The sequence below is a fragment of the Phalacrocorax carbo genome, chromosome 3 (genome assembly GCF_963921805.1).
Source record: "Phalacrocorax carbo chromosome 3, bPhaCar2.1, whole genome shotgun sequence".
NCBI classification, from domain to species: domain Eukaryota; kingdom Metazoa; phylum Chordata; class Aves; order Suliformes; family Phalacrocoracidae; genus Phalacrocorax; species Phalacrocorax carbo.
Window position 1 is genome coordinate 56535276 of NC_087515.1, and position 14503 is coordinate 56549778.

The 14503-nt window shown below is 35.6% G+C and overlaps 1 protein-coding gene across 1 annotated transcript in view; it reads left to right on the forward strand.

Annotated features, from left to right (window-relative positions):
- STXBP5 (syntaxin binding protein 5) overlaps positions 1–14503 on the forward strand; it is a 109595-nt gene that overhangs the window by 62232 nt on the left and 32860 nt on the right. The window contains exons 12-19 of the mRNA XM_064446994.1: positions 671–743; positions 2850–2997; positions 3362–3429; positions 4476–4516; positions 6666–6886; positions 8401–8579; positions 10367–10492; positions 10979–11130. Coding sequence (XP_064303064.1) covers positions 671–743; positions 2850–2997; positions 3362–3429; positions 4476–4516; positions 6666–6886; positions 8401–8579; positions 10367–10492; positions 10979–11130 — 1008 coding nt within the window. The remainder of the gene's footprint in view (positions 1–670; positions 744–2849; positions 2998–3361; positions 3430–4475; positions 4517–6665; positions 6887–8400; positions 8580–10366; positions 10493–10978; positions 11131–14503) is intronic.

A 14503-nucleotide genomic window follows, 5' to 3' on the forward strand; every position in this document is an offset into this window, starting at 1 on the left:
TACTCTTAACTTTTAATTACTTTATTCATTCCAATACTCACATGAAGTTCATCACTAACCTGTAACATCTCTTCTGCAGAAGGGGACTTTTTTTATCATAGATTAAGTAGTTGTCCCAGACTAATAGTGTAATATTTCTGATGACTCCAATGTTTTTTAGCTGTCGACTTCCATCAGAGTATATAAAACTGCTTAGCTCAGAGTTTGAAGTCTGCCTGAAAGAGGGCAAAATAAATTCTGGAAACTCTTCCAGTTTTCTTATTTTAGTGTCAGTTTGGCTGACTTTCAGTCCATTTTGTAAGCAACTAAAATTTAAACCCCACTGAATATGAGGAAAAGCAGTTTGAGGGTGGGAGGATGTTATTGTTCAGTAACTGGCTCTTTCTCAAAAATGCTGCTTCTACAAATTTGTCTGCATGTTCCATTTCCTGTTGAGCTGTTTAAATGGTTCTGGCACATTGAGAATATTGAATTAAAGGAGGAGTGTGGCTTTTCCAAACTTACCTTGGATTATTCAGTGGAGTGTATAAAATATCCTCAGAAACTGTATAGCCCTCTAAGTGGCTTTTCTACTCTCGACTGATGGAGTGCAAGGATTGATCACATTCTTGAGGCTGTGTGTGCAAGACCTACATTTAGGAATAAGTAACTTTTTCTTTCTTGCTTTCAGACTTTCAGGAACCGTATGCTGTAGTTGTTCTCCTAGAAAAGGACTTAGTACTGATTGACCTTGCACAAAATGGGTAAGAATCTTGTGGAGTCTTTCTAATCGTTGGCTGCAGCACTCACCCTATTGTTCTTTCCTATAGCTTTTTAAATCTACTCTAGTACCTCCCTGACCAGAAAATAATATTTTGAATATTAAATAAGGTGCCTTATATTTCTTATATAAAGACTGAGTCTTTACTGAACAACTTTTCTCAAGTTAGTATGCAGAAGATGAGTAGAATATTATGCAACTTTCTCCAGGCTTGACTGACTAGCAGAAATTACTCATAGCTCACTGCTGCTTTGTAATCATCGCACTTTATTTTGAAGTTGTTTCATTAGTGCTATGAGTGTGTCACCACATAAATATTTGCTGATTTTATTGCCAAATTGCTACCTGTGTTGCTCAAAGTAACTCACTACTGATGCAATAAATACCATATACATAAAATTAGAATGGTAACAGCTACTCCCTGGTTTATTACTGTGGTAAGAAGTTGCTTAAAAGTAGTGTCCTACTACAGTTTTCACAACTAATACTTGCCTAACATGTTTTTAGTCTCTTGTTACTTTGTCCATGGAACAGTCGGTACACTCTATTAGGTGGTGATTAAAAATTCTGGATCCTGCAAACTGTGTCAAGTGTTTTGAAATCAGTATGGGCAAAAACAACTAACTATTATGGGTATTAAGTAGCAGAGGAACCTGACGGATAAATTCTTTGTAGTGTTCCTGATTAAGTCATCAATGATCAATGAAGGAGAAAGAAATCCTTGTGAAGAACGTCTTTCTAGGGCAAAACAAAAACTTGTAAATATGTATCCTCACAGTCAATGGTGATACCTTAGATAATGAAGACTGTCAGATTTGGAAGGAGGTCAAGTTTAAAACTAATATCTCTGCAGCTACTGAGCAATTTCTAGATCTTCCCCAATGTTACATGGCCATACGCTGTGTCCAAAACTGGTTTCTGATATACCAATAGCATTAAGCTTCCAAAAGTCATATGTTGAAAGATTAATAAAAGTTTCAATGAGCTTGAAATAAAAAGGTTCGTACAAGGTTTTTACTTAAGTAAAATAGTTTAATGTCTGAAATTTGAAATTATGTTAAGGCTTGTTCCATTTCATGTTAAAAAATCTTCAGCAGTTGTATTTTTAGAAGACTTATAATGGTCTTTGTTGTGTTTGAAGTATTGTTTCACACCTGAAAAAAAGCAACAAAACCAAGATTTTGCTACAGGAGGTTTCCTTTTGCCCTGTGTTGTTATATTGATTTATCATATTTCACTAAAATTAAGCCTCTCTTTCATTCAATTTTTAGACTGTTATTTTTCCAGATAGCTCTGTATAAAGTTGTTGGTATGCAGAATATTTTAATCTGTTGTCACTATTTTTTCCTTTAGATGGGTTGAGAAGCTGTGTCTCTTTTTGCCTCTCTCCCTCAAAAAAAAGGGGGGGGACAGGGCGGAAAAGTCATACGCATAGTACGCATTTCTCTGGAGATAAATGTTCTTTGGATACAGATATTTACCTCTTTATTGGCTTTTTTCCCTCATTAAGGCTCTGTCACTCTTCTGATGGAGGTGGTGGCAGGGAGTATATATATGTGTGTTTGCTTCTAACTGGTGACTGAGTGTTGCTATCTATAAACTTGCAAAAAAGTGATCTTGGAGTTGCAAATAGGCAATGAAAACTGTTGGACAACTTTCTAAGAACAGTATATTAATATAAAGTGAGAAGTGAAATTTCCTGTCTTTCTCCCTGAAAGAATACACTGAAGAGTTAGAAATAAATTCATAGCTCCGCATTACTACAACTAGGACTTGGTAACTTCAGTTTTTCCACAGGCCGTTAAAATAGTAAGCTTTCAAAAATATAGAGCTATAGGGAATAGCAGTGTTCTAGAAATAATCTAGAAACAGTACAAACTTGAGGCTCCATGTAGAGTACTAGAGTATCTTGATAGTGTACTGGATGAGCAGTAAAGTTGCATACTATATTCATAATCTAATTTGATACGCGTTTATTTTTCTCTATATGAAAAGAATGGAAACTCAATCTTCAATGTCTTACTTGTGTTCTGCACTTTAAAAAAAAAGTTTTTTCCTAGATTAAGTCTTCCCCTTTCATCCATTAAAGGTACCCTATATTTGAGAATCCCTATCCTTTGACTATACACGAATCTCCGGTTACCTGCTGTGAATATTTTGCTGATTGTCCTGTGGACCTCATACCTGCACTGTATTCAGTTGGAGCTCGCCAGAAACGTCAAGGCTACAGTAAGAAGGTGCAACATGTAGTACATACTGAAAATGAACAGCTCTAAACAACAAAAGAGTGGCCATACTAAGACCAAAGCTCTGTCTGACTCATTGTCCTGTCTTTGGCAGATATCTAGAGAGGATATAGCATATGTCAAGCCTATAGTCATGCTTTCCTGATTTGCTCCCATCAATTGCCATATTACTAAGCGACTTCTGGAGCCAGGGGTGGTGTTTATAGCCCTCGTTTTCCCCTCTCCCAGTAGACAAGTCTAATTAGTTTTTGAGGTCACGTGAAATACTGGAATCTGCAGTATATGCAGTAATTTCAATGGCTTACCTTTGCATTGTGTGATATTTTCTTCCTCAGTGTATTTGTTAATCTTCCAGGAATGGCCTATCAGTGGAGGCAACTGGGGTTTGATCACTCAGAGCTATCCAGAGATAATTATTACAGGGTAAGTGACACCATAGTGTAGTAATAAATTTCTTAGCTGACTAATAGAAGTGATAATATCTTGTTCCTCTTACTGAAAACCATGTTCTAACAGTGGTTTGAATGATTTAAGAAATTATGTTCACCAGACAAATCATTTACATAATCTTCTTGAGGCATTAACAAGAAAGTAAAGCAAAATGTGGAAAAGAAGGTAGGAACAAAACTATAGCGGGTGTTTTGCAGGGATTGTTATTATGTGGTATTGTGATTGTCTGCTTGCTGTTGGTATATCTTGGATGAAACTTATCTTTCATTCTTTAACTTTTGGAAAACATTTGAGTAGTGTTTTAAAGCATTACCAAGTCCATTAAATAGTTATTGAGTTCAGTTCTCAAAGGGAAGCCAAGCTTTTTATTTTAAAAAGGACAACCAAACACTTAAATCTGTTGTTTTGATCTCTTTTGAGACTGACCCTTCTAATACTACTCTAAGGAACATAAATAACATTTAATTTATAAGCGTGCAGTGCGTCATGGAAAGTGAGAGTTCTGCTGAAGTTTTTTAGCCCTAATGAGGATTACTGTCACCTTATACTACACATTGCAGAGGCTTTGAGAGACAGTCCTGAAAAAAATCTAGTCATCTGATTCTCAATTTCAAGGATAAACAAACAAGTTAGGTGACTCACAGTGAAATACAGTATATTTAGGTATCTTCAAGCGTCATGCCAAATAAAGGGCATCTTTTAGGAAACACGTGGTAAGGTATATCAAACTGCTTATGGGAAATGAAGGTAACTGAAATCAGTATTTAAAATGGTAAATTAGTGTTAGTACAGTGGAATTTCAGGGAGTTAGCCTCCAAATGTTTTTTTAACCTCTTCTGTCTAAAGTAATTGGGGCGCATGTTTGTAAAATATTGGCTTCTAATAAATTACGAAAGTAAAGTGTCACTAAGAATACTAATAAAAACAGAATGTCAGCCATATTTTCTAATCAGTAGCAGAGAGATCTAAAACTCCAACTAACCATTTTACCATCTTATTAATTTTTTAATATTTCATAGGCATGCTGATGGGTCAATCAAGTTTTGGGATGCCTCAGCAAGTAAGTGTTTTCAGTAGAGATTTTTTTTCCTGTGTAGTAGGAGTTTTCTAAACTTACTGATTTCTCTAATGGAATATATTTGCAGACTTGTCATTCTCATTATTTCCTGCCTCATGTAGAGCCAGTAACTCCATAGGAAACTTTGATTTAAAATCAAATACAATTAACGTTATTTCTTAGTTAATTGTTTCACTGTTTTAACCCCCTCAGTGAAGATGTACTGGTAGTCCAAGGGCCAGCTAGAATGGAAGAGTTCTACAATTTTTTTAGAAGCACATTATTGAGTATAGAAAGGCATGACAGGCAAATGCATTCCTCCTTAGTACAATTGAATTTCAGTAAGTTATTTCTGTCTTTTTAGACAGGAGAGAGGCATGTGTTTATAAGACATCAGCTCCCCATAAATCTACAGTACCTAAAAATGAGACTTGGAACCAGTAGCAGTTTGTGCTAATAAAACGATCTAGGCATTTGTGAAGAAAGGCAGGAGGAGAACAGTAAAATAAAAACACTTTCTTTGGAACACTGAACAGGCCTGAAGAGTCTGGCAACATTTTACATGTCTCTTCAGTTAAAGGGTCAATTGCATCTGATGGTCTACACAGGTAACAGTAAGAAATGCAGTAAGAATTCAAATTAGAAGGAACTGCACAGAGTTAGATGTCTTAATTCATCTAGTTCTGACTGACTGTACTCTCGTTACTTAAAAGCTGTATGAAGCAATCTTGGAATCATTATCAGTTGTCTTTGAAAACTTGTGGAAGACTGGTGAGATTCCAAAATGCTAAGGGGTGTGTGGGTGTGGGAGGGAACAGATGCAATGTATATGTTTTAAAAACTGGGAGGAGGAGTATTTGGAGTGTTACAGGTCTTTAATTTCAGTTTGGGGTGGGGGTGGAACCTGGGAGAGAGCAAGAGAGAGGGGAAAACAAGAAGAGGGTGGGGGGATGGACCAAATTAAGTATTGTGTACTTAAATTCTCTTCCGTGTAGACCTATCAAAAGGAGATGCTGTTAAAGACATGTAGTTTCTTTCTAAAACCAATAAATAAAAACCTGTTAAGGGGAGAAACTGCAGGTATCCTGTATCTTGATTTTAAAACTTCTAAATCTCTGCTAGCACAATCTTACAGATGAACTAGGGAAATGTGATTCAGGTAAAACTACTGAAATATGGAGGAGGACAGAGGATGATGTAAATTAAGTTTTCCTAATAGAGTGATTAATATTTGTAGTAGTGATTTGCGCCATTGACTAGAGAATATGCCTGTGAAGGTTGAAAGCAACACCGAGACGGTTGAAAGGAAATGTAAGAAAGAATTAGAATTACAATGAAAATTATATTGCTAATTATTGAATAGCATCCAAGGCCACTTATCTGAATATAGGATCAATTATTTACACTCAGGACTTACGTTCTGGGAGAAAAAAGATTGGAGGTCTAATGATTGCAGTGCCAGTGTTGCACGAAAAAGAAAATCATTGGGATAAATAAATGGGAATATCTATAAAACCAACATGGAGTAATACTTTCACAATTTTAAACTGTAGCAGGGTCTCACTAGAACAGTTCTAGGAAACGTGCTATCAAGAAAAAAGTGGACTGATCAGGGGACAGCACTTTTGAATGATCAGCACAAAATAAAAATTGGAGGAGCTGAGCTGTTAAGTCTGAGAACACAGGTGAGAGGTTATGGAGTTAAATACTGTAAGAAGAAAGGAAAGGACCGTCCCTTTCTCTGCAATAGGGAGTCTTAAGTTGTGAGTATGGCATGTGTAACTAGATGTTACTGTTATAACCCTAAGTATAGTTAAACCTTGAGAAGCTGTGAGGGCTTAGTTTATAACTGCAGCTTAGTACGTATCTTATGAAAAGTGGTGTTTTGTTTTGGTTGTGTGTGGGGATTTTTTGTGTGGTGTGTGTGTTGGGTGTTTTTGTTTGTGTTGTTTTTTTAATACTAACTGATCCTGCATTGGGAAGTGGTGCACTGCATGGGCAGTCAACACAAATATTCAGTGTTTCTACTCTGCCCTCTTTTGTTGAATATAGTGGCTTTATGAAGAGAAGCTTCTAAATTTAGAAGCATTAACAAGAGAAGAATACCCGTTTAGATCAAAACTAATATTTATCTCTTTTGGTTTGTTCCTAGTAACGCTGCAAGTACTCTATAAACTAAAAACAGCCAAAGTATTTGAAAAATCACGGAATAAAGACGACAGGCCAAACACAGATATCGTAGATGAAGATCCATATGCTATTCAGATCATCTCATGGTGCCCAGAAAGTAGAATGCTGTGCATAGCTGGAGTTTCTGCACATGTCATTATTTACAGGTTCAGCAAGCAGGAAGTGACAACAGAAGTAATTCCGGTAATTAGTATAACCATTTTAATCTTTGTAGGATTTAGCTGTAATAAGACTGTTATAGCAGTTTAGTTTGTCATTGTCTTTCATTTTATTAGTGAAATGGACAAAACCAATTGCTTCAAAGTAAGGAGATGTATTTTTGTGGAGGAAAAATAAATTGCGGAATTCAGCAAAACTGAAAATTGCACACCAAGATTTTAGTTTTCTTTCGCTTTTTCAGGTTTTGCAGCCAATAAGTTTTTTGTTCTATCTATCAAAGCAAATAGTCGATCAAAACTTGGCTGTATCAAAGGTAAAATTAAAACAGAAGTGAATGACATGTGGAACTGAATTTGCAAAGCTTTTAGGGAGTTGATTCCTTTTTTCCCCCTTGATTCCTAATAACTAAGAGCTATCTTGGCAAAAAATTCTGCAGTATGCAGAGCTAGAAGAGTAGAAGCATGGCAGACATGCCCTACGGTTCGTTAAAGGCTTTGCTGTGTCACTGTTTTATTCTGTATAAGGTACAGTGATGAGTTCTATTACAAGAGTTTGAGAAGCCCTTTATTAAATCAGAGACACTCCTGCAGCTTTACTTATCTGAATCCACGAGCTGAAAGCTAACTTGAAGCCATTTAATTATAGAATATTGTATGTTCTGAGTAAAGTATTATCATTATGTAGTTGCCTTTTTCTTCCCCCTGCCCTCCTTATTCTGCCCCTTTCAGATAAGTCTCAGTTTAAGGAGATGAGGCATGTTTTTTTTCCCTTCTGGTATTTACTTATGTATGACTGCATTCCCTTTTCGGGGAATAGGTTTTCCTAAATTATTCTTACAAACCAGCCCCTAGCAAACTATTCTTCAGTACTGGGAATGCTTTCAAAAAATACTGTCTAGCTGTCTTGCTTCAGTCCACGATTTAAGTTCTACGTTCAGATTACAAGAGTAAAACAGTAGAAAACTTTCTTTACACTGCACTACAATTAGTACTAATAGTTATAGACACAGCAGAAGGAAACATGCAATTATGATGAATTTACAGTTCCTTAAAATGTATGGTCTAGTTCAGTGCAACGTTAAACATTGAACTAAGTCCCATGTGTAGAGTGCTACAACAGTATATAGTGTAGCTGTCTACACGCCTTCAGCTCTTCTTAGTTTTAGCGTTCTTGAACTATACAAAACTAGTCATCTTTAACTGAGAATTTATGATGTGCAGAGTTATAATTAAATGGGTCTTATATCCACTATTTAATTTCCTTCCAATATTAAGCAGCAAGCTTTCAAATATTGTGAAATAGGTTAGATTTTTAAGTTTTAACAAACTTCAGATATTCAGTCTGTAGTAGTTGCTACCATATTTCTGAAGACCACGTGTGTGTTTAGGTTGCACTGTTTATTAAACTACTGGTATCTTTTAGAAGATGGAAGAGTCCTGGATGTCACTAGTATCTTCAGATGCACTTCATTTATTTTGTATTTAGTTTTTTGAAAGGCAGAACTTACTGATAATTTTTTTTTTTACTTTCATTTACAGATGCTGGAAGTACGCCTGTTATACGAAATAAATGATGTTGAGTCTCCAGACGGTGAGCAGGTGCCACCTTTACCAACTCCAGGCACAGGTTCCAATCCTCAATCCATCGTTCCCCAGTCTCATCCATCTACTAGTAGCAGTTCATCTGATGGACTTCGTGATAATGTTCCATGTTTAAAGTAAGTGTCTTCTACTATACTTCTGAGTGTGAAACTTCACAAGAATATGTGGTGAGAATATGTGTATTTTGATATTACTTCAGAAATGTCGTTGTTGGTAAAATGTTTTATTTCTTAGAGGAACGTTTTCAAAATACCTGAAAGCTGAGTTCTGTTTTAAGAAATCAATATTGCAATCTTTTTTTTTTAAATCAGCTTATGAAGTTTAAAGAAACTATCTGAAAAGTCTTACCTTATGACTGCTGCTTGCTTTAGGAAATTTTGGCATAGGTGTTATCATAGTTATAGAATGCTCATGATTTACAGCAAACACTTTCAATAGCAGCAATATAGTGACTTTGAAATCTTACTGTCCATTGAAATGAATAGGCAACTTAATGTTTTGTGGCTCTCTTCAACTTGAGGCCAAGTATGTCTGAATAGATTTCACCAGTTAGTTTTCCAGAGACATAGATTTTTAGGTCCAAACCTAATGAAAATGCTTACAGATAACTAAGAGTTAACTCTTTCTAGGCTTATAAACATTTTTCTATAACTCTAAGGGAACTACTTTGTATTTTGGGAACAGGAAACACTTTAAATGTCCCATTCTCCTGGATCTTCATTTTGCACGTTGCGTTGCAATGTATGTCTTTGACCAATTTTCAGATTTTTTCAGTTGGGAATTTTTCCTTAAAGTTCTTGATGTAAGAACTTTTACTTATTTGAGAAATGAAAGTTAAAAGAAGACAATCTTTTTTTTACTCCTTCTATAAGAGTGCATTATGAGGCCTCTCAACCATCACCTTTTCCTTACCAAATGTACATTGAACTTCATTTTTGGATATAAAGTTAGGTATGTACTTCCTGTTTTCTGAAGTTTTAAGGTCTCAACTTGGATTTTAATTCTGAGTGTATACATCCAGAAAATAACTAATTCTGATGGAGTTGTTTTCTCTGGGTGGGAGTTTTTGTATCACGTTGGTTTTACTGGCTTGCAGGAGTGTCTTCTAATGACAGTATATTCTAAAGACTGGACAGAGTAGAACTGTAAGATTCTGAATTTTTGTAAAATATTGGCAAACCAAAATACGCAGTAATGAGAATGAGTGGGTAAAATAAGGAGAATTCAGGAACTGGAGGAGCTTATGTTCTATGTAACTTTTTTCACATCAAAAAATGATAAACCTAATCCTGTTCCACAGGATATTCATAAGTTTGTTCATCAGCATGCAAACAAAATCTTTCCAGGAGCTTCAGTTCCCCCATTCCCAGGTTCATTCCATACAATTGGTCTACCATTATAATAGCTTACCTTGCTTTCACTTTTTTCTACCATATGGTCAGCTTTTTGTTTGCATTTGTCTCAATATATTGTGTTTCTGTTTCCCTTTTCAATACACTTATGCCACATGCACCCCTCACTCCCTTCCATTCTCTTCCATTCTCTTTTGGGAACTCTGAAAAGAATAGATAACACCTTCCTTTTAGACACTGAACACCTTTTATCTATTCAAGTCAATACAGCATGCTAAAAGCTATTATACCTTGCTCTGAAGAGGGGAGAAATGTAATATTTGTGATCATTACTTAATTTTCAATTAAGTAATGAATCAAAAGGGCCCTTAAGAAGCAAATCACCAGTTCCAATGTGGGTTTTTCCTGGTTCCTTTTGAGTTTGTTTTTTGCAGTTTTCCAACTTTCTGAAGTCCAGTGTGGTGTGGAATATAATGAATTCTGAGCACATAAGATAAAAATGGAGATTGTAGAGAATCATAAAAAGATACCATGTTTTGTTTACTTCACAGAGTTAAAAATTCTCCCCTCAAGCAGTCTCCAGGCTACCAAATTGAGCTAGTTATCCAGCTAGTGTGGGTGAGTGGAGAACCTCCTCAACAGATAACCAGCTTAGCAGTCAACTCAGCGTACGGCCTGTAAGTATATTCTGCACTGTTTTTTCATTATTCTGTTAAAGTGGTTTAAAATTATCTGTTAAAAATTAAGTCTCCATATGTGTTCACGTGAGCTGCACAGCAGCACAAGAGAGGCAGTCAATCTCCTGTGCTTAAAAGATAATTCCTTTTGGGTCACTGCAGATCCTGATGATGCTAACATCAGAAACAAATCAGCATCACACTTCCTCAGCTGGCACCGTACAGTCAAGAGTAAAAGTCATTTAAGGCTCTGTCATACAGGTTGGCAGGTACAATGATGGTGGTCTGCTCCACTCAGTGTCACGTGTGTTTACAAGAGAACAATTAAACAATACTGCATTCTAAACCAGTAATTTATAAATATGCATGATTTCGGGTAATTCCTAAAAATTAGGAAGTCTTAAAATTCTGAACAGCAACAAGTACTGATGAAAAACTTCACCAACCTTTGATTAGCACTATCTTTCCTTCCACTTCTCTTTCCAGAGTAGTTTTTGGAAACTGTAATGGTATTGCCATGGTTGATTACCTCCAGAAGACAGTGCTCTTGAACCTAGGCACGATTGAACTATATGGCTCCAATGATCCTTATCGCAGGGAGCCACGATCTCCCCGAAAAACTCGGCAACCGTCTGGAGGCGAGTAACCCAAAACTTGTTTTAACCAACTGTGCCTTGTTTCTGAGTTTATCAGGGCTATTAGTGTATATTCTTTGAATATAAGCATGCTCTTCTCCATTGCGGTTTCATCCTTTCTTCTTGATCTATCCCTAATGTCAGTATTGCAGGCTTGTTACTTCATGTTTCCTTCAAAACTGTTGGTTAGTGGAATCTACTGATGCTTGATATCATTACTTATTTTCCAGTGTAATGTATGTTTTAAGAAAAATCAGATGGGAAAACGTTATCTATGTGAATAGATATAAGTATAAATGTACGATGGATTTATGTGGTTTAAAGATTTTAACTTAACACAGGATGAAGAAGTAGAAGTATCCTGGTATTTCTGATAAACCTAGTACCCATATCTCATGCTTGTATAAACCCATTAATGTTTGCAGATAACCAGTGTATCTGCTGGGCTCTTTTGGCTTCCTATTTTAAATTTGGCTAGAAATGTCCTTGATAAGCTGAAGCATGTTATGTTGTGCATGCTGTTTATGTTATGCTTGAGTGGAAGCCTTTGATTTACATGAACGAAAAACTTCCACATACAAACTGGTAAAATAGATCTTTGTTGAAAAAGGACTTTGATTTAAAAATATAGTGAAGGGTGTTTCTTTGCAGCTGAAGTGATCTTTTTCAGTCAAAATTCCAAGCTTTTTATAGCCAAAAGGAAAGTTTCGTATTTTAAAATTACTTTCTCCTTCTTGCTATGTAGTGGATACTTTGCAAAACACTAAAGACAGAATGATAAACAGTGTCACTGCTGCCCCAAATGATTATTTTTCAATAGGAGATAAACTGTTCAAAAAAACTTCTTCATGCTCTAGTGTTGGTTGCTTTCTTTTGAGATCCAGAATAAAGTCCAGGTAAGTTCTTTAGGGAATATTTTATTCAAATTGAAATGGATTCTCTAAGATCTATTTTAGTAAATCATTGATTTGAGAAAGGTCTGGTTAGCGCTAGTCAACTTATTTCAACTGAGGAAGCTGGTTGAAAAATCATTAATGTAGAGCAGAGCATACACAGTTGGTATCCTGTCAGATAAAATGTTTTCTTCTAATAAATAAATTTAACAATTACTTTTTAAGAGAAAAAGAAGTAACTTTACTGGTTGACTGTGTCAGCTCCTCTTGGGAGTAAAGGGCTTAAATTCTGCTTCATGCATGTATATTATAAACTGCCTTTTGGAGTATTAAATGTTACTTGCTTTGTTTTCTTGGCTTTTGTTATTTTAATGTATTGGATCCGCCTAACTGAGTTAAACTGTGTCTAAGATGTTCATGAATGAAATTCTTTTTGCTCATGAATATAACTTACGTGAACTCATTTTTCTCATCTTACATTTTAATATTAAACTATCTGCATGGCAAAAGCATTTTATAAACCTGGTTATACAAGTTATTCTGCTGGCTTTTCTGTCTCAAATGTACTGTTAGTGTCTCCGTCTTTCCTTTTCTCATTGCTTCATAAAGGTATGCTGACAGTGGCTTCTTGCATGTGCGGCCTTTCTAACTTATATTCAGAGTCTGTGAAAAAGCTTCGCACCTCTTACATAAGTAAGTCATCTCATGGCAATAAAATACTTTTGAACACCTGAATTTGATTTTTTTTGACTTGTTCACTCACTATAAATATTTTGTTAGTCCATTTTAAGTAATTGTTTTACTTTTAGAAACTTACCTTTAATCCATCACACATCTATCATGTTTCTTGTTCATGGCATCTTTAAAAGAAACTTGAAGGAAAGAAAGCAATCGTAATATCTCTTTTTGTGTTTTTAAATAAATATCAAAATCAAAAGGAGATTCTGTCTCAGAAGTAACTGATGTCTACAGACCCAAGATCTTACTCACAGAACTTAGAGTCGGTTTGAGATCTGAGGCTAGAAGCTTCCCTTGGTTGGTCCCCTTTCTGGAAGAAAAAGCTTCAGAACTCTAGTTTACTAGAGATGATGATTAATAACAATATTTCTATTTAACACTGTAAATGACAGTGATTTGTCTATTACAAATTAAAATTTACTTCTACAAAGATGTTGTTCATAGGGATTAAGAGCGGAGGTATCTGCATTCCACAGCCCAGTGGGATTTCCAAGCAGTTTTTAAGTTCAGGCGCCTATGCAGTGGAGGTAGGCCATCAGAACCATGAATTACCTTTTGTTCCATCATTCACAGCATCCAAGAATTTGGAGAACATAAAGTTGATTTTTAAAAGCATAACATTGTTCCTTTCCCTAGGATACCAGTTTTCTCCCAGCCCTTGGGCAGAGGTAGGTAATCTCATCCCATATTTTAATGAGGGATCGCAGAATAAAACTAAGCTAAGAGAAGAATGACCTGGAGTTAAGAAAAAGAAAAACAAACCACATTGAGATTGTGGACCCATTCTGTTAGTTCTCCTATTTTTTCCCCAACAAGAAAGAAGAAAAGCATTTCAGAGAGGGGTAGGCTCGATAGCCAAATAGTGCTTTCTGTGTAGTCTTCTGTCCTCTGCAGCTGAGGGAGAAAGGTAGCTAGGTGTAAAAGAAATGTTTCCACCTTAAGATGATACAGAACTGAAAACCAGGGTCTGCCACTGATTTATTATGGTGAAGGGAACCAGAAGATGGGCTGAAGTCCCGAAACTAGTTTCTGAAGCCAACTTCAGGTAAAGCTGAATTTACCTGGACTATTTAATTTAGGAATAAAACAGGTTTGTACGGAGGAGTTAATTTCTTAACCATGTAGTTAATTCTCTTTCCCTCCATCATCCTCCCAATATCTTGATTAGCTGGAGCTATAGTCTTTTTAAAACCTGAAAATAACTTCTAGAGTTATTATTTAATATTTCTCATTATTTGTAGTTCTTTCAATATGTGTTGCCCAGAATTCAATAATTCAATAATTATTATTGCTGTTATTTCCACAAATAAGTCTGCTACATTAAAGAGCAACCTCTGCTATATTTATAGGATTAGAACTCTAAAGGTTGGTCAGAACTTTTGCATCCTCCCTTTCTTGAACATTAATATCTGCTTGGTGTCTTCAAAGATGCAAGGAACTTATGCTCCCTTGTTTTTTTCTGAAAGAGATGCCTTGACTGATTTCTTTATCTTTAAAATTTGTATTTTAATACTTCTAAATTTATTTTTCTATTAAGATATTTTCAACTATTTTACAGCCCTAATAACTTCAGGGAGTATTAGTACTTACTTTCTAGATCTTCCTGGAAATGGTGTTTATGTATTTAATGTGGTTGTTTTAGAGAAACTGGGTATATTCTCCATTTTCCAAGACAATAACATATTGGAAGGGGGGATCATACTAGCCTATGATGCATTCAGGCAAGTTCTTGATTAGTTACATTA